Source organism: Saccoglossus kowalevskii, chromosome 6 (assembly GCF_978046115.1).
Source record: "Saccoglossus kowalevskii chromosome 6, keSacKowa6.1, whole genome shotgun sequence".
Lineage (NCBI taxonomy): Eukaryota > Metazoa > Hemichordata > Enteropneusta > Harrimaniidae > Saccoglossus > Saccoglossus kowalevskii.
Window position 1 is genome coordinate 7,752,393 of NC_140646.1, and position 27,314 is coordinate 7,779,706.

A 27,314-nucleotide genomic window follows, 5' to 3' on the forward strand; every position below is an offset into this window, starting at 1 on the left:
CATGATGTACCTTGTGTGTGTGAAGTTTGAACTCGATCAATCCAGGCATGTCTCAGATACGGATCCAGAACTGAATTCTTTAAAACAAAATGGCCGCCAGTCGGCCATTTCAAACCCGATCCAAAAAAAAAAATGACGTGCATCAAGGTCCTATTATGTTTAATGTATGTACCAAATTTGAACAAAATCCGTCCATGCATAACTGAGATCCGGGTCCGGAATGGTGAAAATGTGCGATTTTGATGCATTTTCGGCCTTAAAATGGCCGCTATTCGGCTATCGTTAATCGGATCATGAAAAAAATGCATGTGCATATGTCCCATATAATGTGTGATGTATGAGTGAAGTTTGAACTTAATCGGTCCATGCATGTTCGAGATACAGGTGATCACGGACGCACGGACACACACAGGGCAAAACATAAGTCCCCGTTTTCGGACTACGTCCGAATGGGGACTAATTAAAAAAATCGCAAAATGGAGGTGTTAGCGTGAAATCACCTTTCGCAGTTGAAGAAGATTTTGGGCTAAAACCTTCATTTCGCGAAATTTTTTATTTTATTTAAACTACAAAAACAAATTAATCGCCCCGACTGCGCCAGTCTACACACGCTGCCCTGAAAGCAGAAAGTGAAATACCTATTTTGCTGTCACATCTATTTCGCGTTCACCCCTTGTTTTACGCAATTAACAATTATATTTAAAGAATTTTTATAAGCATCACGACAGACTTCAAGAAAGTCAACTGTTATTACCGGTACAACCACAGTCAACGAATAGGAAATAGTTTTGTTTTTGTTTTTTTTGTAGAAAAAGACCGCCTGGGCGTGCGCCCGGATATGACCTCAACTTATTTATTGTGTCAAAAGTGGGGGGTGGGCGTTTGCCCCGGCATGGGCTCTTACCCAGATAAGTACGGTAATACATGTCAAGCTCTGTTCGATTTTTTTCAGGGCATGTGGCAGTTTTTAGTCGAAAATATTTTTTGTGGGAATACTTTTACGGTAAGTATAGATCGAGCTCATTCACTGATCGTGACTTAATTTTGAAAATTGGATGTCAAATTTAACCTGACCGACCGCCTGTGGACAGACGTGATTTTGGTATTGTTATTTTTGGAATGAATCATTAAAATTTTCCTCGTTTCTCTGCTCTGTCAAAAGGAGTTAGCTATGCTTTTTTCATGTAACTGTCTCATTAAAATAAAGTAAAATATTACGTTTAGAACAAGCACCCAAAACAAGAGGCCCCAGTTCAGTTGCTTTCACGATACAAGTGTTATACAACTATTAGATTTGAAGTGTCATTCAGAATTCAACAAGTCATTGAAAATGACACAGTTCCCGTTCAAACTAATCCTCATGTACCAAACTCAGTCTTGACAATATTCAAGAAATATATTTACGTGGTGAAATACCAAAACAGTGTACATACTGAGTATGACAAATAAGAATAAACAAAAGAAAATGGTTTACAGTGCACTGATCTAGTATGAGTACTTTCAAAACATTTTTCAATGCAGTGTCCAATGTCTGAAACGCAGTGACAAGGTCAAAGTCAACTTCAGAAAGGCACCCAGAATGATTTGGTCCGAATGAAATGCAGCTATTTAAATCAGCAAGCAACCTGTAAATACATACTGGAATGACTTGTTAAGATAAATTTTAAATACAATATGTCCCATATCTAGTATGTTATCAATAGTCATACTGTTAGCAGTACTGACATTAGCACATAATCATTTAATATACCAAGGTTACAAGACTCCAGAGGTGATACCTGAATATTTAAGTGAATCTTAATGAGCATAACCTGCAATCACTAATTTATCTTGACCTGTTATTTCAGTGTGAAGTAGGATGGACCAGCACTGCCTTCTATATCATCACTTAGCAACAGAATCATTCTCTTACTGTACAAATAAAGTTGCATAAATTCACACAGAAAAAAAGCTGTTAGTGTTTTTATTACAAACTTCATTTGGTGTACAATTCGAAGTTTAAATACATAGTTCTATATTTATATTTTTTATAATAAAATAAACATGTCATAAATGAAGATTTTTAATTGAAGTCAGCAAATCTTCTGTAATAGATTTGTGTATATTGCAGAACTATGTGGTATTGTTGCATGATATAAGGCATCAAAATTGTCTTTCAAATTCAGATCCTGTGAAAAAAATACAAAAAAAATTTACAAACAATATACAGTTCACATAAATCCACCAAGACCTTGCAACAATAATTCAGTTCTCTCAAATGCACATTTAAACAAATGGATTCAAACAAGTGACCTTGGATGTAGATGGCGCTGTGACAAGGTGGCCTACTGTATATTGAAAGATGGTGGCCCGCCGTGTTTGGTCGCAAATTATGAAAGATCGTCACGATATTAACGTAGCTAGTTCACGTCATTTAAAAATTGCAGCTAGATAAACACCGAGTTACACAAAATTATTATTTTTGTAAATAATTACTGGTAAAAAAGATACAAACGAGAGCGCCAGTGATCAAATACAAACAATTGCACTAATACATAGACGGTGCAGTCCATTGACCACCGGCTACGGGCATCAAACAAATTACCTTCGTAGATTCGCAACGATACAATTCCCGAAATTTCATATATCGTTGCTTACAAATATATCATCTTATATTTTAGTCCTGCGTACACGGACTGTATCCGGGGGGGTTATCATAGCACGGACCGATGATCGCCCGACTCAGTCATTTTGGAGGTGGATAGCAAAAATTAACTTTTAGCGTCTTCACAATAAAAAGACTGGGATCAATCGACATAAACTTCTATTTTACCGTTTAAATGACTATTCCATGTTGTCTCGAGGCTATATTTCGTTTACAAATGATATTCTACACTACTGATGACGTAAAATTCTGGCTAATCTCTCAAAATGGCGGACGTACCTCCTCAGACAGGGCATTTTGAAGGAAGTTATTCAGTTTTCTCTCGTAATGGCACTCAAAATCGTAATCACGTGATACTGTTGGATCAATGATTTTTTTATTGTAATAATCAAACCAGAACGATTATCTTGAATACGTCCAAAAACAGTCATTTTCCAATGCATGGTCGCTATTGTGACGATCGAATACAAAACAACCGTGACTGCATGTGTAGGGCAGTGTGAAGGGGCATTGTCCATTAGTTAGCCCAGATCAAGATAGCATTATACGTGGGGCTACTTATATTTCAGTCAGTATATTTTTGCCAACACAAATTGAAATAGATAACTGGCTTGAAGGAGCTTGAATGATAAACGAACAGGCAAACATATCATTGCAGGAAGCATTAATTAAATAACGTAAAAACCCATACTCAGTAGATAAAAAAACAAATTACTCCACTGTACTTACCAAATAATTTAGTGATCTTCAGACTATTCAGTCTTAATTATCGCGAAGTGACAACAGGCATCCATAAACATGGACCCGAACACGAGGTATGTTACCATTTACCTCACTTAAGCGAATCTTCTCCCAAGATGCAACACTGGAACACATTGCCTGAACGATAAGACAATGTAGGGGAAAGGCAGGGTCCAGGTACGTGGTAAAAATATTGATAATCTTTATTGCAATCATTTTCAAATCAAGATATCAAACAAAATACAAATAAAGGTAACATTCTGACAAACCAACATAATAATAGAACTTTATTGACATTAATTTAACAACATAAAAACAACTTTGTATTAGATGCATGTAATCGTAATCAGAATCTGCACATTTTGGGGTCTAAAATAGCTGCCAAACGGTCAAAATTGATCTAATCACAAAACAAATTCATGTGCATATGTATATCTTCATGACATGTATGTGTACCAAATTTGAAAAGAATCCATCACAGCATGTCTGAAATATGACCGCACACGCACACACGCACGGAACCAAAAACACTACTTCCCGTTTCGGACTACCGTCCGAACGGGAACTAATAATAGTTAATACTAGTTGTATTTTCACACTTTACTATCAAAACCACCATTTCGAACACTCAAGTGTCAGTGATCAGTATTTGGGCGAGCGATCGGCGTTTTCAAATATTATGAAGTTATGAAATATATTCAATGCTAATTAATATTCATGAGCTAATTAATATTCATTTTGACATTCTACTAGTTACGATTTAACTACTTTAATGAATTTAAGTTTTGTTTTAAATATTTCAATGTAAAATTAATCTGCTTTGATAAAAGTGAAAAAATATACAGTAAAACCTGTCAAAACCGACCCCCGGATAAACAGACTTACCGGTACTGTCAGAATTGACCAATTTATGTAGCCCCAAAATTTCTCCATAGACGCCTGTGTTAAAACAACCTGTGAAATCCAACCACTGTCTACTCCGAACACCGACCGCATTGATCGGTGTCAAGTCCAATATTCACATGAAATACATCAACCACCAGACCAGTTGCACCACATTCGCTGTCTAGTAATCCGGTCTGCCCGACCTAAAAAGTGTGCATTGTGTTCAATTTAACGTCACAGAAACAATACCCAGTCTCACACTACAAGTAACGTCTCGAGTAAAACAATGGCAACTGCATGGTTAAGTTTTTCACACCACACGCCCACGCATGCGTGATGTCTGGACAGTATAATGACCCAGGATATAAACAAATGATCGGCGTCATCACCTTCAGTTGCGGTGAAGCGCACTGCATTATCATCTCTTCAACGATCAAAAGACATTGAGTTTTCTTCTTTTGATAATCGATAATTTTGTGTTTTTGAATGTTTCCGTAAAGGGGGCTTCAAGATTGAAATTGATGATGACAAGAAGCAGGCGACAACAAAGAAATCGGAAACCTCAATAAGCCAGTTGCAGACCCACAAACACAGTGTAGCGTTGATGAATACCTCCACTTTGATTAACGTATACCGACTGAAGCAACGTATGACGGTGAGTGGGAGCAACAGATTGTTGAGAATTTTATTGCAGACAAAGAAAACCATCAATCTACAGAAAACGATGACATAAATTGGAACGACAGTCAAATTATCGACCCCTGCGAAAGCAGTGACTTGACTAGACATGTTGACGAGATTACAGAACTTCGCAATAAACAAAAACTCTAGTTACCTTACTTGACAGATATCCAAGATCTCGAAATTCTAACGGAAAACAAAATCGTTGAAAAAAAATGTTCTTTAAAGCAGTCAAAACTTGGCAATTTTTTCTACATCGTAATTTGATTCATTGACTTAACAGCAAAATCAACTGTCTGCATAAATTATGATAATTACATGTAGCTCACGTGAACTTGCATTGTGATGTCATTCAAAATGGATGCCTCCAGTTACGAACATTTATTTTAATGTTTAATGTTTATTGATTCATGTACATACCATAATATTCTTGTCTTGTTTGGTAAATTATTTTATTGAAACAATACAATAAATGCAAATATAATCACCAGAGGCAAACTCCGGAGTCTTTCATTTTTCCCATGTTTACAACATGTAATTGTTGTTTCAATCGAAGTCACGCCCACCCTGAATGAACTCCCTCTGAAAACTGACCATAGATCCCAGTCCCAGTCATGGTCGGTTTTGACAGGTTTTACTGTATACACTTTATTTTCGCAATCACGTCTAAAATACGTATTTTGAGACATTGACCTCTGACCTGGTAGCAATTTTTTTTCAAAGCATGACGTTCGTTTTTTACGGCCAAAGTGGAAACAAGAATTTAATCTGTTTTATTTTCTAATTGAATGCTGGTAAATCACATTAATAGTGAGAAATAAGTATTCCTTGTATCGCTGACTGAATATAGCTTATGAATTTAATTTTATGAACAAGTCATAAAGCCAAAAACATCAACGAAGGTTACTACACTCGAGTGCAAGTGTAGATTAAACAAACGACAGCATCCCTGCCGGTAACATGAGCAAGTTAATCCTACACAGAAATAAACTGCAATGGCAAACCTTCCTTCTGTTTATTTATTTATCACTGTTTTCCCTTCCATTATTTTGATGTATGACTTATTCCGATCTGGTTCGTTTGTTAAAACTAAAGAATGTCAATCGGAGAAGAATAAAACAAAAACACATTAGGCCGATGTCACATGTGTACGCTGATTTTGTACAGCGGTGTCTTGTTTCACTAAAGTTTTGTTCTTTGTTAATTTTTGCATTGTGTTATTGTGTGTTAAACCACAGTCCCTCTATCCCCGGTCTGGAAACGGTCATTGTATTAGGTGTGAATTGGCCTCCTTCCCTGGCAAAGGCGCATTGCGGGTATGGGCAAAGCATTGTCACGTGATCAGTACGCAGCCGGCCACTATTTTTGACATTGTCAGTGCTATGTGTTTTTTTTTAAACTTAGTTGTTTATTCCAGAATTCAAGCTTTTTCACATAATGTTTTAACCAGGATATCTGTGTAAGGTTTTATTTTAGCCGGCGAGTGGTTCTTTAATTCATCTATTTTACCAGAAATTTGTCGTGTTTGATTTTGGGGTGATTGAAATGAACTCTATTTTATTTACCATACTTCTCGGCGCGAAACCAATATTTGTCTTCGATTTTGACATTTTATGATCGAAACATATCATTAAAAATTGGTGGGCTGATTTGTTATTTGTCACACCGCATTTTATTAATGTTAAATTGAGCGACTTTTATGGATGCTTTTTAGATCATAAATGCAAATGGCGACGTATTAAAATGACAATGTACTAAATTCTGTGCTAAAAAAATCATTTATATACAAACATTGAAGCATTGTTATATACTTTTGCATAGAATAAAGTCATTAGTTGTTGTATAGTTGATTTGAACTGTTATGAACCCCCAAAAATCAGAAATATCACAGGTTTTTCGATCGATCATGTTAACATGAACGACGCCATTTTAACAAGATTTGTTTAGCGATGTCAGCATGTTGGCACGCGAAGTTTTTTCCCTATTAAAACTAGAAGATGAACATAATTCCCAATATTAATCTTTACATTGTAGGAACTGGATGTGTTTATGAGTTGGTAGGCTGGTTTTGATGCGCATCACCGTTAAAAAAACCAAATTTCATAGTGATAATTTTTTTTACATGTTTGTTTATGTTGTGGTTGCCCGAATTTGAAGTCAAAGTGAAGTCATACAATGAGGTATCGCTTTGCATGACGGTAAATTTTCCGATTTTAATGAATATTTTGACGGTATTGTAATCTGTCTGACTTCCTGACTCCTCGGCCCGGGTGTGAACGGTTTGTTTACCCGCACCGCGGTTCGAGACAAAAGAACGCTAGTCGTTTCCAGACCGGGGATAGAGGGACTGTGGTTAAACCAACAAGGACAATGATGGTGATGATAATGATGATAATGATGGTCCAATTGCCGACATCCTATATTGCTTATTGGCAAATTTTTGTCCTGATCGGAAATTCTGAGTCCCGGACGTAGGGAGAACCCTGATCTAAATTATTTTTTTTGCCTGAGATAGTATGAAGACTACCCTTTTTTGCGTGGCAGTAAAAAAAAGTTTTTAACTTTTCCTAGAGTAATCACTAGCCCTGCATACAAGACTGTATGCCCGGGTGTGTGCCGCAGGTTAGGATCAGATGATAAGGTGCCCCCCTAACTACAGTCCTGCAGAGGGCTATATGACTTGTTATCAATGGACCGCCAAATCCTCAGCAGTGTTCTCCCCAGGCCTCTGAAGCGACACGGTACCGTGACGCTTGGACACTCGGCCGTGATGCTTGCCCTTTGTCCGTGACGCTTGGTCACTGGCCCGTGATGCTTATTGCTTTGTTTACAAGTGTCAGTCTCGTCTTGCACGAATTTAAAACAATAACATGTATTGATCGAAAGGTAATCCCGCTTTTGTTAGCCATACAAAGACAGTGATAAAAACGGAAGTCTGCAATAAGTTGCGAAGTCTTTCAAGGATGCAGAGCCGGGGTGCAGAGCCTCCAAATCCAAACAAAAATACTAGAGTAGCAATAATTTGCCCATTGCACGCAACGGCAACAATGTGACAAAACAAGTCACGGCGTACGTCGGGAAGATCAACCCCGATTTGCTGCACTCTGATTTTTTATCACTCAATCGCCGGTGACATTAATTACCCCAAAATAAAAAAAAAACAAGTGAAATTAAGTCGCATTGGAAAGAAAAGTGTGAATAATTCAACAGCAGACGAGACGGGTTAAGAAAAATGAACCCTGACCTCTGGAAATACCCCATTCATAGGATGCCTTAGTAGCGAAGAACGCCGCCCTAAGGCGACATAATGCACGTTGCAACCTTGTGACCGATGCATGCTGGGTTACAGGGGGGCTCTGATCGAGGTAACAAAGATGGCGGCGCAGAGTGCATGTTTTTCCGCGATGTTTAAAAACAACATCTCGTTGGCGATGTTGATGTATTGCCTATGATAATAGTCAATGAACCGTTTTAATAAACAATTTGTGTATTTTACACCAAAAAGTCAGATACCGATGATCGGAATAGCAGCAGTGAATACCTGTCCAACGCAATGCCGACAGCTGACAATGTTACGGTGATCGTAGCGTTACTCACAAGGTATATAGCAATGAAAAATCGCCGACTATTATTGCCGAACTGCCATTGTAGAATTTTTTTCTAATTATTGATTTATTTCAACATATTTCGATATCTCGCCGACTTTATAAATTTAACCAAAAGATGTTTTCCCCCGACGTTATATGAACTGACAGTGACCTGGGCACTAAAACTTGTACACAATGATGAACCAGTTACATCCATGGATAACATTATATTCACTGACTAGCTATAACACAAGTTTTTCAATTTGTTTTCCTTTTTATGCTGTTCTATTTCAAACTTTATTTGACTTGATACAAAAACATAAAATACAATGCAGTAAAATGATATAAAATTTATCAAATATAAAAATATCTTGTCTTAATTGTATTAATTAATTGTATTAGTAGATTGACCAAATTGGTTGGGAAAAACTGATTACTAGTATTATGCAAATATAATTATGCAAATTAGATGTATTGTTATGCAAATTGACCGTGATGCTTGACATGAAGTCTGGGGAGAACACTGCTCAGTGACTAAAAAAAAGAGATTAATTTATAGTTGTCACTAGGGGGCACTCCGACAAATAATTGCACGACTAATAGCAAGTGCAACAAGAGCGATCATAGGTCCACTATGAAGCAAGCTTTAAAAATAACATGCATATTTATAAGAGTATCAAGGAAATCTATATATACACTGATAGTGCAATTTCGGTCAATAGGTGGCGCTATTTTGTTAGTTGTTTAACAAATTATGTGTAACGAAACAGCTTATTCATTATTAAACATCTTCATTCAGAATGTTGTTTTCTGATGAGGCAATCATTTTTTGGCAACATAGTAACAACAGTTTAACTTTGAGTGGGGTTTTGAATCATTTTGATTAGCAGTGATACACAAATCACACATGGCGCAATCTTGAATCCTAAACAACTAACGTGTGAACCGAAAACTTGACTTTCAGAGTTTGCGCACTTCAACATCATATTATACAAACTTGTCCTCGTCTGTCATACCTCAAAAATTACCACACAGTAAAATAAAAAACATACGAAAAAACATCCGACAAAGGTATGTAGAGTTCTGGAAGTTGAGTGTAACAAATGATAATAGAAAACTGAGAACGTATATAAAGTTTAAAGACTCGTACACTTTTGAACCATATTTGCTCTTATGTAATCTGAAACATAAAATCATAATGACTCGTTTCAGAATAAGCAGTCATGTATTAGAAATTGAGAAGGGTAGACATACCCAACCCAAAATACCTTTAAAAGACAGAATCTGTAAGCAATGTTCCCAGATCAAAATTGAAAATGAAGAACATTTCTTCATGGAATGTCTTAGGTACCAAACAGAAAGACAAAAGCTATTTAATAATATCAATATTCCAGAAGAATTGAAAAGTGATGACCAGATATTTGAAATCAGAAATAACAATAACTGACATTTTACTTTTACTTTAGTTTTATATGTATTGTACTTTATTACTAACATTTTATTGCTGTCAACCAATGGAAATTATTTCTAAGGATGCAATAAATTCATTATTATTATTATTATTATATATTATAGTTATGTCGGTTCTATTTTTATCAATAAACTCGCTTGGTTGAGTTTGCTCGCCAGACATTACCTGCTATATATTAAAATACATTTTAATGTCTATTTTATGAATATAAAAGACAATACATCTACATCAACGTGTTATGGTACAAGCACACGTGTGTAATAGCTTGTAACAGCTTATTTAGTGCAGCGCCATCTTGTGTCAAATTACATGTCTTTCGATTGTATGACTACATGAGCATTCTTTGAATTAATTTCAGCATCACAGAGAGTATCTTAGATATTATTATATTACAATTAAATTACTGAATTATTTGCGCGATGTGATAATGAATTCCAGCTGTAATTCGTAAATAAATCGGTCGGGCCATATGACTCTCCACTCCGTAATCAGACCAGCGAATACAGCTAAATACTCTTACAAAAATCTTTCACCGAAACTACATAAGAAAGATTTCCATGGTAATGCTTTGTTTACTGGCTAATTCACCCACCTGGTTATCTGTAACTTCTGAAACCTCCGATTCTTTCGACGAAGTTTTCCTTTTGCTGCGCGTCGCCATTTTGCAGCATGTGTTTTAGGTGTATGTTTGTTAACTGTTTATTTCCTCCACGTACAGGTTGAAAGGTCAAATAGACTTAAATGTATGTCATGACATGTATACTATGTAACTATTTATTTGGAATTCCAGACAGAGATATGAAATATCACCAGCATACAGAGTAAGTTGGTGTGTTAATTGTTAAGAATTTTTTTTACTTTGAGTTTTATTGCTATTGTAATAAAGTACATGTAGTAAATTCTGAAGACATAAAAAGTAACCAACACTAAACAATACAGGAAAATATCAGACGCTCTAATTTCTAAACATAGGAAAATTAGTTAATTTGTATTTTCTGAAGCTGCTGGTTTAAGCATTTCAGTTTTAATTGAATTTTCTTGTATATTGAAATATTTATGAATGTATTTTTCCACATCATTTATAGTGTTTTCAACTTTAATAGTCCCAGTTCGAACGCAGTCCAAAATTGGGGACTCCTGGTGCGTCCATGTGTGCGTCCATGTGTGCGTCCGGACCTATATCTTAGACATGCCTGGATCTATTACATTCAAACTTCACACATACATTATACATAATATTATACATATGCACATCAATTTGTTTCACGATTTGATTCAAGATGGCCAAATGGCGGCCATTTTTGTGCTGAAAAATCATCAAAAGCAAGCATTTATGGATGGATTTTGTTCAAACTTGGTACATACGTTGGATATTATAAGACCTTGATGCACATCATTTTATTTTTCAGATCGAATTAAAAATGGCCGACTGGTGGCCATTTTGTTTTAATGAATGCAGTTCTAGTGCCATATCTCTGCCATGCTTTGACTGATTATATTCAAATTTTATATATTCATTATACATCATGACATAGATATACAGATATATTGATTTTGACTATCTGATTCTAAATGGCAGCCATTTTGTGCTAAAAAGTCATCCAAAATCAAGCATTTCTGACATTCTGGAACCAAATTTTCAAACTTGGTACATACGTTGGATATTATAAGACCTTGATGCACATCATTTTATTTTTCAGATCGAATTTAAAATGGCCGACTGGTGGCCATTTTGTTTTAATGAATGCAGTTCTAGTGCCATATCTCTGCCATGCTTTGACTGATTATATTCAAATTTTATATATTCATTATACATCATGACATAGATATACAGATATATTGATTTTGACTATCTGATTCTAAATGGCGGCCATTTTGTGCTAAAAAGTCATCCAAAATCAAGCATTTCTGACATTCTGGAACCAAATTTTTGCATTTATGGATGGGTTGTGTTCAAACTCGGTACATACATTAGACATTATGGGTTCCTGATGCACGTCATTTTATTTTTCAGATCGGATTAAAAATGGCTGACTCAGGTGGCCATTTTGTTTTAATGAATGTGCTTCTAGAGCCAAATCTCTGACATGCTTTGACTGATTATGTTCAAATTCTATATATTCATTATATGAGGTTATGTAGATGTATTCAAAATGACCGGCCGGTGGAAATTTTAATTAATGCTGTTCCAGAGCAATATCTCTCAATATTGACAAGTATATACTCATTTGACAATTAGATACAAGATGTCAATCATTTTAATGTTAAAAAATCATCATAATCACGAATTAGCTTCTTGGTCCATATCTCTGACATGTTTACATTGCAACTATATTACTATAAACAAAACTATATATCTTAAATTTGATAACAGGGACTGTGCCATGCATGGCTTGTTGTTTAAAATATTAATAAATAACTAGTTTGTTTTGTTGTCATAAGTAATGTTGTGTTTTGTGAATAAACTTTCTCTTTCCTTAGTGTACAACTGATATGACAGTAAAAGTGTTTCTTTAATTTAACAAACTGAACATTTTTTATCAGAAATTGGTACATTATTGTAACTTCCTCATATTCTTTTTATTGTGCAATTTTTTCAACATCTATTGGGGTCCCCATAATTTTTTTTATTCACTCTTTTGTGCAAAACTTGCTTTACTACATCATACCATAGAACTAATCTTTTTTAGCTCCATGATGATACAAGTTAGTTTTTGATAGTAAATTATTTTTTTATATATAGAGTGAACACAAGTGTGATAAATTATATGGGGGCTGCAATATAACTCAAATATATAGAATAAAATATTTGCTTTATTGGCACCATAACAAAATTGACAGTTCATTTTTGGTTCTATGACCAATTAAAGCTTTAAAAAAAAACGGAAATGGTGAACATATCAGAAAATTATATTTCTTACTAATTCGAGCCGTATTTAAGATGACGGCTGCCATATACTGGTAGTAAATATCTGTTAATAAAACACATTTATTTTATTATACTTGTATGTCACACTTGTGTCTATGCTGTTCAAACTTCATTCATACTTCACACACACACACTATATCATACATATGCACATGCAATTTGTTATATGAGCTAAATCAAGATGGCCAAAAATTGTTCAAGAGCTACATCTCTGACATGCCTTGCTGACTGGTAGCCATTTTGTTTAAATGCATGCTTATATGACATAAATGTTATGTGACATGGTTATATGTTATATGACATGGTTACCTGATATTGGTGAAGCCCAGTCTCAAATTAGCTTGTTAGTATTTTGGAAATTACTTAACCATTCTCAAACAAATCACACAAAAAACAATTTGTTCTTTGTATTTAAATATATGATTTATTTACAGCTGCAAAAAAATTAAACATAATTGAAAATTATCGCCAAACTCCAGACATATTTTTTTTTACAAGGTTTGTTCATGCTTGAACAAAATAATACACTTATTGCAACATTCTGAATAAACCATTGATGAATGTCACTGTTAACATTTGACAAACTGATTACATGAAATTTGCTAAATTTTCCCATGAAAGTTCAAAGAAACAATTGTGTGGTTTTTATTTGTCATTTGGGAAAATATCAAGAATTGTAGTGTTTTAAAATTTCCACATTTCTTCATAGCTTTGCCGATTGTACCGTTAATGTCTTCCACAAATAATACATTTTTGTCATCACTGTCAAAACTCCTAAAATACATTATTAACATTTTTACCTTGGCAAAAACAATTTGCTTTCATTTATTGATGTATTTTCCCTGCAAAAATCTCACTAAAAATAAAACAGAGAATTCTTATCATTACACAGATCAGTAGTCTGTCAACAACAAAATATTTGAAAAAAAAGCTTAAAAAAATTTACAGCGAAGAGAAGCTGTACAAGTCCAAATAAGTTGTCATCTCACCTCACCCTGACATACTAAAATGGACACCCACCATTTAGTATATCATAGTCCACTTGGTTTGGACTAGTAAGTATATGGCAGTATATTAAAACAATGAGGATACTAGACTAAATATTGCTGGACCTGTTAATAATTAATCTGTAAAGACAAGAAATGGAACATGAATACAGAAAATGGGACAAAAGTTTCTTTTTACACTAGTTTATTCCTCCACAATGCCAGTATTTAAGGTGTAAACATTGGCACTGTTTCCACGGTAACATTTTGCCTCATCTTGTAGGATTGAGTTTTCGTTCTGTCATAATGATTCTTTATGGATTTCTCTATTACATCAATAGCAAAGTCAGCATCACTTAAAGTGATACACATCGGCGGCTTGATTCGAAGCACCTGCAATCACAGGATAACATTAGACATTATTTACACTTCAAGTTTTGTATAAAAGTTAATTTTATATGTTTCTAAAATAAATATTAATTTGTTACGATGGTACATTTTTTGCACTAATTTATTTTTTTGGTTAATTTTGGCATTTGAAAAGTTAACTTCCGTATTTAAAGGGTTAATTTGGGCATTTGAAGGGTTAATTTTGGCATTCGAAGGGATAACTCATGCATTTGAATGGATAACTTCGGCATTTAAAGGGTTAATTTTGGCATTCGAAGGGTTAATTTTGGCATTCGAACAGTTAACTTTGGCATTTGAAGGGTTAACTTATGCATTTGAAGGGATAACTTTGGCATTTGAATTGTTAACTTATGCATTTGAATGGATAACTTCGGCATTTGAATGGATAACTTCGGCATTTAAAGGGTTAACGTAGGCATTTGAGGAAGATAACTGCACCAGTATTGCACTACAGACGTCATCAGAATGCATGCAGTGGAATATTCTAGGCTGTATATATTACTTACATTGGAATGAAGACCAGCTTTTCCCAACAACAAACCCATTTCTTTACAGTCTTCCATCATGTCATTTACATCAGCTGCTGGCAGAGGACTTCTTGACTTCTGCATAATGAAAATGTAGGTCCATATTAATTCAATCTATTTTACATTTTAAGTTTGTAGAGAAATTGAATTGAATTACTACATTACACAGATGTGTTTAACAGTGTTTAATTTAATACATGATTCTTTCTCATTTTCAACTGTATTATGTAATTCAACCTATTATTGGGGATAAGCGTCATTGCCTGGAATGTTAAATATCCCTTAACTGGTTCATATGAACTAAGTATCTTGGAAGTGAAGGATACCATGACAACAGTTCTGTTCAACATTTCCAAATATACATACTGTATAAGTAGTGTATGTGCTTACATAAATGACAGAGGTGTGTCTATGGTCAAAATATGTCGGGTTTTAATGTATTTGCATCTAATAGTAGAGCAAATACGATACACACTTTCATATTTTGGATACAATCTTCACAGTTTATTGGAAATCTGTCTTACCTTGTCATTTACAAAGTCCAGACCAATCATCAAACCTTTACCTCGGACATCTCCAAGGATTTCATATTCATCTCTGAGTTTAGCAAGTTTCTTCATCAGGTAAGTACCAACAATATCACAGTTTTCTTGTAGTTTTTCATCATCAATCACCTGCAACAAAATTTTTATTATTGTTGACAAAATATGCTAATTACATTTTCATAGATGACAATGTTAACATTTGGGTGAATTTCTCCATAAAAAAAAACAGGTTACAAAGATCAAAATATTGTTTTAATTTCATGAAACCACATTTATGTAAATCTGGTCAGAAAAATACAAAATGAATGTTAGCAAAACATCTAGATACGGCTTAGTATTTTCCACGAAACGAAACGAAATGAAATCTTAACCCTAACCCTAACCTTAAATTTTGAACGACTTCAAACATCGCCACGTCACAGAAATAAATTTGTCGAGAATATTTAGTTTCCACCTCTTTCCGCCTACTTTGCAGCTCGATTCATTTGCGTTGACGTGACAGCCATTTTGGAATTGTTGAATACTGATGGCGCTATTCATTTTCTCAGATATTATTAGGCCAATGAAAAAAAATTTGAGTTAATGTTAGGGTTAGGGTTTTGTTTCGTTTCGTTTTGTTTTGTTTCGTGGAAAAGACTAAGCCCCCAGATACATTACACAACCACCATATGATTTGAGGGCTAATACTGACGCTGATAGTCTCCTTGGTGGTATGATTTATATAGTCCTTGCCACATTACCAGTTTGTTTACTACTCCAGTTTACAAATATAGTTAAAAAACTATAATGGCACAGCTGCAGGTTCTCAACTTCATCTTTGTTTCATGCCACAAATAATTGGCGCAGCAATATTCAGTGTTATTTATAGCATGCCAGTTGCAAAGAGCCTAAAATTTGAAGGTTCTCGTGGTGGTTGACAAACATTGGACTGTATACTCACATCAATAACTTCAGAGCCCACAGAACAGGCTAGTGGATTACCACCAAACGTATTGAAATGTAGAGCTTCAGTCAAACTCATTGCAATTTCTGAAAAAAACAAAAAAACTTCAAATGAGAAATAGTGAATTTAATATGGGGTGCATACACTGCCTTAGTATTTAGTATTTTTAGCACATTCTTGCTTGATTGAGTATACCATTTTCTTGGATGTTCCCCAGGTAATATTTGCCTTGAATGAAGAGGGTCATGACCCACTATGACCTATGACTTTTTAATACATTCCTACCTTTTCTTGTGACCACAGCTGCCATAGGGAAACCATTGCCAATTCCTTTTGCCATGGTTACTGTGGAGAAAAAATGTAACATTCATTTTATGATCATAGATTGTTTATATTGTCATGATGACCTGCACTGCTTTGGGTAAAAATCTACAGTTGAGTAGAAGCACATATACAAGGCAGAATTTGATACGTCGAAAAAAACTTTCAACAAACAAGCTGCTCTCTGATTGGTCTGACTGTTTGGTGTTAAGATTGGGTAGCCAATCAGGTACAATCTTGCAAATAGCTTTGCATTCACTAAAAATCCTGTATTAATGACCTTCAGTGATGAATTTTGCAAATTAAATTGTCATCTTACCAATATCTGGCATTACATTGTGAGTTTCAAATCCCCAATATTCACTTCCAAGTCTTCCAAATCCTGTCTGAACCTCATCAGCAATGCATAAACCTCCTTTTGCTCTCACTGCTTTATAAGCACCTTTCAGGAAATCTTTTGGAAACTGATTAATTCCTCCTGCACCCTTTATTATCAAAAACAAAAATCAAGTAAATAACTATTCCATCCATGTTTGAAAAATTCAAGATTTTATTAATTTATGCTACAATAATCAAAATCAATCAATATCTACTTTAAAATCAGATATTCAAATGAAAGGATTAGCCAATCAGTGCTGAGAGTAGTTTAAAAAATCTCATACGCAGTAAATTATTTTTGTTTTCAGAAAAATCATTGTATTAATCACAAAATAATGAGAATACTTACCTGAATGGGTTCGGCAAAGAATGCGGCAATTTTCTTCGGGCAGGAATGACTCAATAAATCTTCTAATTGATGTATGTACATATCAGATGCGTGGCATTCGTCTTGTGTACAGTCACAGTTACGAATACTCTATCAAAACATAATACAGGTAATGAAGGTGATACAGGTGACGTAGCTAATACACTGGAGACCTAGGTAATACAGGTAATGAAGGTGATACAGGTGACGTAGATAATACAAGATTAATACAGATTACTTCTGTCAAAATTTGATTATGATAACATTTTTCACAACATTGAATCGAAAACTGAGAAAAACCTCAAATTTATTTTAGTTGGGTTTGGCCTTTGATGAATTTAGAATGAGTTCCAGAAAATAAAATCTGCTTAATGACAACAACTTTGTTATTTACGGATCCAGCTTCAAATCACTGGTATTTAAATATACACATGGTATATATTTTTGTTAGCTCCTTATTGTAAATTTCACAATTGTTTCTCAATATCTATGAGCTTATTCTTGATTCCTAGACTCATAGCTTACATCATTTGGTGTGTCTCTGCATTTATGTCCACCATATGGTCCTCTGAAGACATCTGGATTCATAGTGTTATGAATACCAAATCCTCTTGGAAATTTATAATTCCATGTAGATATTGCTGTTAAACCTTGTAGGTAAGGACTTCCACCATGATAGGCACTCCTATGGAGAGTAGATAACAAAGTGTAATTTGAAGAATTATATAAAATTTATTGCTTGTTGATTTACTGTTAAGCATATTGATCCATGGTGTATTGAATAGAGGTAGAGGGCCATACCTCAAAGATATGATGTCATAGTGTCCATACCTTAAAGATATGATGTCATAGTGTCCATACCTTAAAGATATGTCATAGTGTTCATATCTCAAAGATATGATGTCATAGTGTTCATACCTTAAAGATATGATGTCATAGTGTTCATACCTTAAAGATATGATGTCATAGTGTCCATACCTTAAAGATATGATGTCATAGTGTCCATACCTTAAAGATATGATGTCATAGTGTCCATACCTTAAAGATATGTCATAGTGTTCATATCTCAAAGATATGATGTCATAGTGTTCATACCTTAAAGATATGATGTCATAGTGTCCATACCTTAAAGATATGATGTCATAGTGTTCATACCTTAAATATATGATGTAATAGTGTCCATACCTTAAAGATATGTCATAGTGTCCATACCTTAAAGATATGATGTCATAGTTCCCCGTGTAGAGTCTTGCCATCAACATTGCCAAATCATTCGCTTCTGATCCACTGTTCACGATGTATGCAACCTGCAAACATCAATAAATAGTTTAGAAATAATAAATAGTTTACTGTCTGTTCTATTCAAATGAAAAAAAACATCCTTTGATACCAGTCTCTGATCTAGAAATAGAAGATCCTTCACTGTAGTATTGCTTCAGTTACAGCTTCACTGTCCATATACAGTGCTCCAGTTTGGTCAGCTGCTAGTGTGTCTACTGCCTAATTGTGACATGCACTCATTTTGTGAAAATTAGATTTTTGGTGTCAGAAATAATTTATATATTTATTTGATGGTATTTATTTGAAAAAGAACACTATCAAATTCCAAAAGGCGTGAAATTAACACTTTTTGAAAAAATTCAGTGACAATTTATCCAGTATAAATGGACAATTGTGTTTCTGGATTGTGACAAAATGAAATAAATCATAATTTTCACAGAACAAGATATGTTGATGGATATGGACATGAAATTACCCATCATGCATAGGTCTCCACTTTGCTATAATACCATCATCTATATGTATTTGTAGTGCAATGAAACCTGTGTAAAACTAAACACTAGTTGGACTGGGGTCAATTTTATGGACATGTTCAGTTTACAGATTCAGGTGCTCAGATCAGTGTATGCCAACATCAGATTACATAGGTGTTCAGTGTACAGCAATATTCAGATTATAGAGGTGTACAGCAATGTCCATTTTACAGAGGTGTTCAATGTACAGCAGTGTCCACTTTACAGAGGTGTTCAGTGTATAGAAATGTCCACTTTACAGAGGTGTTCAGTGTATAGAAATGTCCACTTTACAGAGGTGTTCAATGTACAGCAGTGTCCACTTTACAGAGGTGTTCAATGTACAGCAGTGTCCACTTTACAGAGGTGTTCAGTGTATAGAAATGTCCATTTTACAGAGGTGTTCAGTGTATAGAAATGTCCACTTTACAGAGGTGTTCAGTGTATAGAAATGTCCACTTTACAGAGGTGTTCAATGTACAGCAGTGTCCACTTTACAGAGGTGTTCAATGTACAGCAGTGTCCACTTTACAGAGGTGTTCAGTGTATAGAAATGTCCACTTTACAGAGGTGTTCAGTGTATAGAAATGTCTATTTTACAGAGGTGTACAGCAGTGTCCACTTTACAGAGGTGTTCAGTGTATAGAAATGTCCATTTTACAGAGGTGTTCAGTGTATAGAAATATCCACTTTACAGAGGTGTTCAGTGTATAGAAATGTCTATTTTACAGAGGTGTACAGCAGTGTCCACTTTACATTCAGTTATATTGTCATATAGTTAACTGAGAGACTGTTTCTGTTCTTTGAAAATTTTGAAATATTCATCAGAACTAATGTTAACTTGTGTACTTGGTTTGAACAGGTTTCAATGCATTACACAGGCAGTCATTATAAACTCAGTCTTGTTTGTCGCAGCGCTATGAATCATTAATGAGTGTAAAGACACCTTCAGATCTCCTGGTAGTTTATCAGTTAGCTTGGTGGCATATTCATGGATCCCGGGATGTAAATAGATATTACTAGTATGCCACAGTGTCCTCATCTGTTTGTCTAATGCCGCTACCACTCTTCTATATTGGAGGAGAGAAGATGAGAACATACAAAAGATTGGCAGTTAGCTACACGGGTTGCCAAAAGATCATCAGAGTTACCTACACCTGATGTGAGTATGGAAATTTCACTGCCCGGGCATTGAGTAAAAAACATTTTTTTTTATCAGAACATTGAATAATCCTAGAATAAACAAAATTTGATTGCATCTGCAAATGAATTTCCAAAATTGAATATTTTCTCATGTTATCATGGTAATATATAGTCAGAGAATGCATGCAAGTTTGTATGCCGTTTTCTGCACTACATAAATGTTGCAAATTTTCTAAACAGTTACAACTGTTGCCTACAAAAGTTTTGAGATGACCATGTTATTGGTCAGAATGCATCACATGATGTGCATGTGTAAAAGTAAACTGTTTTTGCATACATGCCACGGTATGAAGTACGTCCTATTAACATAGGAATTTCCATACTCTACATTTCCATCTGATTGTTCAAACACCCATGTTATGTACTTCTTTGATTCAGGCTTTAAATTAAATCTGATTAAAATTATGGAAGTTGTTGTTTTTTTTGCCATATTTGAGTGGAGCAACAATTATTTGTTTTCAACTGAGGGACCCATGATGTGTTTTATGTCAACTTTTAATTGTGGTATATGACCACTATTCTTATGTCGTTATCCATATTACGTTTTAATTATATTATAGGTGAATAGTTTAAAGGGAAATTCAGGTGTGTACTTGCCATGTGCACTCTTGCAGATTTATTGAGGTCTTTGGAATATGTGCATTGCAGAAACATACTAGGATTCTGTCATATTTTGTTTGAATGACAAAACTTGACACTCAGAAGTATTATCTGACAAATACGGCAAAGACAATTTAGAGAAAGATTGATTTTGAGGTGTTTGAACAATCCCTTTACATTCCACCTAATTTTCACTGTTACAACTACATTTATCGGTACTTTTAAATTGACTTGTTTTTATTCTGATCAAATTGGTGGTGTTGCAAAGCTATATATATATTATTATTAGTTTATCTGCTCAGGATTCCTCCATTCCTAGAAAGGAAAAGAAAATGCGCTTCCCAACTCCAGAATTTGATCAGAAAATAAGTCAAATTTGTTGTCAACTTTGTATCTTTTTTCAGCAGGGGTTTCGTTAAGAGACTGCAGCTGGTTAAATAGCTGTCTACTTGGCTCGTTCAGTCAGCTACTTTGTATTTTAAAGACTAGTAACCTATAGAAAAGTATCACATTTTGGTCTCCTACTTTCTACATTTAGACATCAATAAACTCCAGAACTTAGCAAAACCCCTGCTTTAGATTTAGCCACTATTCAATGTGCTACGTCTATTTCTCAATCACACTAATTATTTTTTATGATCATAATTAGTTTCATGATATGATATTTCTAACTATAGTTTGTTTTTTTATAGCTGAACTTTATTCTGTGGAAGTATACTGGTAATGGACTAAATGATGGGTTAATTGAGAGTCAATGGTTTCTTTTTCTGAATCTCCTTATTCTGCTACCCTGGATTATTTTAATGAGTTTTTCCACTTTTATATTTATATTTTTTATATTCTATATTTTTTTATTATAATTTTATTTTTTGCTAGTTTGTTGTAAGTGTTTTCTCTGCCAGGGGAAGGCTACATCCATTTTATATAAAAAAAATTGCAGGTCACACAAGCTATTCAAAAAATGACATCATTTTTAGAAGATTTGTAATTGACCTCTGTGTCAGTAGACACTGCTATTAATTGACACATACTGTGTATGTTACTAATTGACAATGTGAGTCAACACATGTTAAAACAAGTTGCATGTTTCCGGAATATCCTTTGAATGGTACTATTACCGTAAAATCTGTATTAGAAGCTGCATCCCTTATAGAAGTCGCACTCATTCTTTTTGAATAATTGAGAACCAAAAAATTCATCATTTCACATATGTGTAGATGCTCTAATAGAAGCAGCATTCCCTCTGTTGCATTTTACCATTTTAATAAAAGCCATGGTTTCTAATACAGATTTTACAGTAACTACATGTAACTACATAAATTTGCGAGAAGATTGTCAAAAAGAAAATTATTATTTTATCAATGTTGAAATAAAGTATCCAAAACTAATTCCAAAAATAAAACATTTTTGTCAATTATGTATTTTTCATTTTAAATACAATATTAGTTTATATGTCATGTAGTCATAGTAACTATCATGCATTATGTCTGTGGTTACCACAACACTTTTGTTCATAGTATTAAAATTAGAAAAGAATAATTTAGATGATTGAAGATGATACTTACGGGTGACAGTGTCCCACACTAATGGTGTTGATGCCAGCAAAGAAGTCTAGATAACGCTTTCCTTGTTCATCAAACAACCACTGCATATGACCTTCTGCTAACATTAATGGTTTTTTATAGTATGTCATCAAAGATGGCGTTAATCTTTCTTTTCTTGTTTCCAATGCTTTCTCATAAGTTATACCCTGTTGAAATGAGAAAAATGATTAAAAATTCTCTGTATCTGGATGTATGCAACTTACTAACATTTTCATTCTGTTTTACGCATTGCAACATGGGAAGAGGTTGGTGCTGATGTCATTTGCGGCTCATGCTATTATTAAAACATAAAAAGAGTTGTATAGTTCTGTCATGGTTTTTGAGTTGACAGAACATTGTACCTTGACACCCCTTCTCTAAACCTGGATAGTCCATTATCATTACTGAGCAGTTTAAACAACTATATTTATAACAGCAATCATGGAAGATTTTAGGGAATTTCAAATATTTTTTTTCATAGAACAAAATCCAGCGACATTAAAAATTGTCACAAAATGAAATTTATTGATAAATAAATAAATAAATAAATAAATAAAAAAATAAACAATGCTGCCTGTCCCTTCAGTGAAGTTTACAGGAAAATTACTTCGATAATAATCTGATGTATTGTGAAGCGTGAATATTGTTTACTATAATTTTTTATTAATTTTTAATTATATAAAACTTACTTGTGTTCTTTTAACTTGACATATACTTGTGGGTTTTAACAATAACCAACATTTTAAAAAACAACCATTTAATAAATTAATAAAGTTTTCAATAAACATACTTCATTTGCAGGTTAGTTGTATGATAAATTAGTGAATACTTACCGTGTACTTCTTTGGCTGAAATTCTGATGGTGGCATCTCTGGTATTTCTGAGTATTGCTCAAGTTTTGGACTAACAGCAGCCAAAGCTGGAGAATTGTGAGAAAATATGATACAAAATCAAAAATCAACTGAAAAATATTTCTCATTATTCCTTTGGGGGACATAATCATTTGCGAAAGCTTAGAGAGGGAGAGGGATATCAATTTAGGAAGGACCACTGTTTCAGGGAGAGGATATCAGCACAGCTTCAGGAGGATCATTATTCGGGGGGGGGGGTAATCAAATTGGAACAGCTTAGGGTAGGGTGACTATTTTTCCAGGGGGTAAGGGTTTCAAATTGGGACAGCTTGGGGTAGACTGACCATTATTCCAGTAGGTGTCTCAAATTGAAACAGCTCCAGGTAGAGTGACCATTATTCCAGGGGGAGATGTCTCAAATTGGAACAGCTTGGGAAGACTATTATTTCAGGGGGGTATTATCTTTCAAAGACAGCACATCAAATTTTGGCAGCTTGGGGTGGGTGACCATTTTTCCAGAGGGTGTATAAAATTGGGACACCTTTGGAAGACCATTATCTCAGGAGTGGGTATTAAATGTTGAAACAGCTTGGGCTATCAAATTGGGACACCTTAGGGGAGGACTGTCTTTCAAAGACAGCACATCCAATTTGGGCAGCTTGGGGTGGGTGACCATTATTCCAGGGGGAGATATCTCAAATTGGGACACCTTAGGGGAGGACTGTCTTTCAAAGACAGCACATCCAATTTGGGCAGCTTGGGGTGGGTGACCATTATTCCAGGGGGAGATATCTCAAATTGGGACACCTTAGGGGAGGACTGTCTTTCAAAGACAGCACATCCAATTTGGGCAGCTTGGGGTGGGTGACCATTATTCCAGGGGGAGATATCTCAAATTGGGACACCTTAGGGGAGGACTGTCTTTCAAAGACAGCACATCCAATTTGGGCAGCTTGGGGTGGGTGACCATTATTCCAGGGGGAGATATCTCAAATTGGAACAGCTTAGGGGAGGACTGTCTTTCAAAGACAGCACATCCAATTTGGGCAGCTTGGGGTGGGTGACCATTATTCCAGGGGGAGATATCTCAAATTGGGACACCTTAGGGGAGGACTGTCTTTCAAAGACAGCACATCCAATTTGGGCAGCTTGGGGTGGGTGACCATTATTCCAGGGGGAGATATCTCAAATTGGAACAGCTTCGAGTGAATGACGATTATTCTAGGGGGAGATGTCTCAAATTGGAACAGCTTAGGGGAGGACTGTCTTTCAAAGACAGCACATCCAATTTGGGCAGCTTGGGGTGGGTGACCATTATTCCAGGGGGAGATATCTCAAATTGGAACAGCTTCGAGTGAATGACGATTATTCCAGGGGGAGATGTCTCAAATTGGAACAGCTTAGGGGAGGACTGTCTTTCAAAGACAGCACATCCAATTTGGGCAGCTTGGGGTGGGTGACCATTATTCCAGGGGGAGATATCTCAAATTGGAACAGCTTAGGGGAGGACTGTCTTTCAAAGACAGCACATCCAATTTGGGCAGCTTGGGGTGGGTGACCATTATTCCAGGGGGAGATATCTCAAATTGGAACAGCTTAGGGGAGGACTGTCTTTCAAAGACAGCACATCCAATTTGGGCAGCTTGGGGTGGGTGACCATTATTCCAGGGGGAGATATCTCAAATTGGAACAGCTTCGAGTGAATGACGATTATTCCAGGGGGAGATGTCTCAAATTGGAACAGCTTAGGGGAGGACTGTCTTTCAAAGACAGCACATCCAATTTGGGCAGCTTGGGGTGGGTGACCATTATTCCAGGGGGAGATATCTCAAATTGGAACAGCTTCGAGTGAATGACGATTATTCCAGGGGGAGATGTCTCAAATTGGAACAGCTTAGGGGAGGACTGTCTTTCAAAGACAGCACATCCAATTTGGGCAGCTTGGGGTGGGTGACCATTATTCCAGGGGGAGATATCTCAAATTGGAACAGCTTAGGGGAGGACTATCTTTCAAAGACAGCACATCCAATTTGGGCAGCTTGGGGTGGGTGACCATTATTCCAGGGGGAGATATCTCAAATTGGAACAGCTTAGGGGAGGACTGTCTTTCAAAGACAGCACATCCAATTTGGGCAGCTTGGGGTGGGTGACCATTATTCCAGGGGGAGATATCTCAAATTGGAACAGCTTCGAGTGAATGACGATTATTCCAGGGGGAGATGTCTCAAATTGGAACAGCTTGTGGTAGGGTGACCATTATTCTGGAAGTGTGAAAACGACCATTATTTCAGGAGGGTGTAAAAGTTGGAACATCATTTGGAGGACCATTATTCCAGGGGCATATCAATTTTGGACAGCTTCGGGTGAGTGACTATTATTCCAGGGGGAGATGTCTCAAATTGGAACAGCTTTGGGTGCAGTCCTTGAAAATGACAATCTGCTAAACATACCCCCCCCCCCACATAGAGTGACTCGCTCATATTAACTTTGCTATTGCATCATATCAACCAAAAACAAAAAACTTGGCACAAAACACTGAGACGTGAAACGCATAAATCATTACAAGTTTGGCTTGAGGTCTTCATGCCACTTAAAAATTGATTGGCAGTTACCCATGATGCATTGCTATATACTTTATTTGAAACAGCAATAAAGTGATACTATAGCCCTGGGAATGATCAGAATAGTTTCCAGTAAAACTTGTGTTACTAGTTTTCAAATCATTTAAAAAAAAAGTATTCTAACAAGGATTGTTCACCTGATATAAATTAGCTATGGAACTGTAATAAACACCAATACAATTTTAACAATAAAGTTTAAAAACTAAAAAACTAAAACGGTACAAAAAAAGAATTGGTTTGCATACATGATAAAAATGATAGTTGGAAATGCGCCAGTGCGGGCAAGCTGAAATTGGCATGTGGGTGGAGTTCTATATACCCACAATGCATTGCACAGTAACTTGTTATTGCAATGTTCTCTTGAAAACTGGTTATATCTGGTCCCACAAAGCAACCTACTTTATCAGTGAAGCCAGGCAGAATACAATAGAATAAAAATAAGGAAAATTTAAATTTTACGATTCGTTTTACATTTTTAAAAATATTTACTATCCTGTTTCAATAAAAGGACACATTTAAACACGTTTCATTGTTACTCTTGCAGAATAAGTGCATCTAGCTTTTGGCGGGAAATGCTGCTAGTTTTGACTGAAAATCTCATGACCAAAAAAATAGTAAATTTGAAAATTTATTGTTATCTATATCGGACTTCCAATAAATATAGGAGAGTGGGTTGTTTATTTGGCAATAACCTTGAAAAATCGGTGTCCGCTGGAAAAATGCCAGTACTGGTGTTGTGTTCGCTTTTACGTATTTGATTGACAGTTGGGCGGGAATACTACCCATAATGCACCAATACTGTGTTTATGTTTTACACACTGGAAACCGGCTGCGTCAAGTCGAGCCGTGATATCGGAATTACCGGCTTTTGCTTACCACAAAACAACGGCGTATTTTGGGGTTATTTCCGATGCTTTATATCTATCTGAATGGAGTATTCTGTTTAGATCCAAAATGTAGAGTTTTGAAAAACATTTAAAAATTAAATTAAATATTGCTAATAACACATTGCAAGTTTTACGAATGTGACTGGTGCGCTTTAGAAGTACATAATAAACACTCACCACTTTGCTGTTTGGCTGCAGACTTTACAAAATCGGGCAACACGCGTTTCAGCATCCTGATACAGGGGGGGGGGTCTTTAAAAATGAGTCTTCAACTTACTGTGCCCTCACAACTGATGTATCGACCATTTACTGCGGTGTTACAAACACAACACGTTTTTATACCACATTGTGTGCATCCGA

The 27,314-nt window shown here is 35.4% G+C and overlaps 2 protein-coding genes across 3 annotated transcripts in view; both read right to left on the reverse strand.

Annotated features, from left to right (window-relative positions):
• The window catches only part of LOC100370579 (ribosome biogenesis protein bop1-like), a 76,929-nt gene extending 66,206 nt beyond the window's left edge, over positions 1 to 10,723 (reverse strand). For both annotated transcript variants that reach the window (XM_085500003.1, XM_085500001.1), the window contains exon 1: positions 10,602 to 10,723. In XM_085500003.1, coding sequence (XP_085356129.1) covers positions 10,602 to 10,670 — 69 coding nt within the window. In that variant the 5' untranslated portion in view covers positions 10,671 to 10,723. The remainder of the gene's footprint in view (positions 1 to 10,601) is intronic.
• Positions 10,724 to 13,335: 2,612 nt separating this feature from the next.
• Positions 13,336 to 27,314, reverse strand: LOC102809212 (alanine--glyoxylate aminotransferase 2, mitochondrial-like). Its single transcript, XM_085500004.1, has 13 exons — positions 27,132 to 27,314; positions 23,429 to 23,514; positions 22,578 to 22,762; positions 20,156 to 20,279; positions 18,629 to 18,723; positions 17,942 to 18,101; positions 17,399 to 17,527; positions 16,991 to 17,156; positions 16,636 to 16,695; positions 16,348 to 16,436; positions 15,387 to 15,536; positions 14,842 to 14,940; positions 13,336 to 14,317 (listed from the first exon to the last, which is right to left on the reverse strand). Exons 1-13 carry the CDS (start codon positions 27,184 to 27,186, stop codon positions 14,153 to 14,155), a joined length of 1,563 nt encoding a protein of 520 aa, XP_085356130.1. The 5' UTR covers positions 27,187 to 27,314; the 3' UTR covers positions 13,336 to 14,152.

Coding starts and splice junctions, on each gene's coding strand:
- LOC102809212 (XM_085500004.1), bottom strand. CDS start 27,186: ATGCTGAAACGCGTGTTGCCCGATTTTGTAAAGTCTGCAGCCAAACAG. Junction 20,280..22,577: donor AGTGTGGGACACTGTCACCC/GTAAGTATCATC, acceptor CCTCCAATATAG/AAGAGTGGTAGCGGCATTAG. Junction 17,528..17,941: donor GCAGAGACACACCAAATGAT/GTAAGCTATGAG, acceptor ATGTTTTGATAG/AGTATTCGTAACTGTGACTG.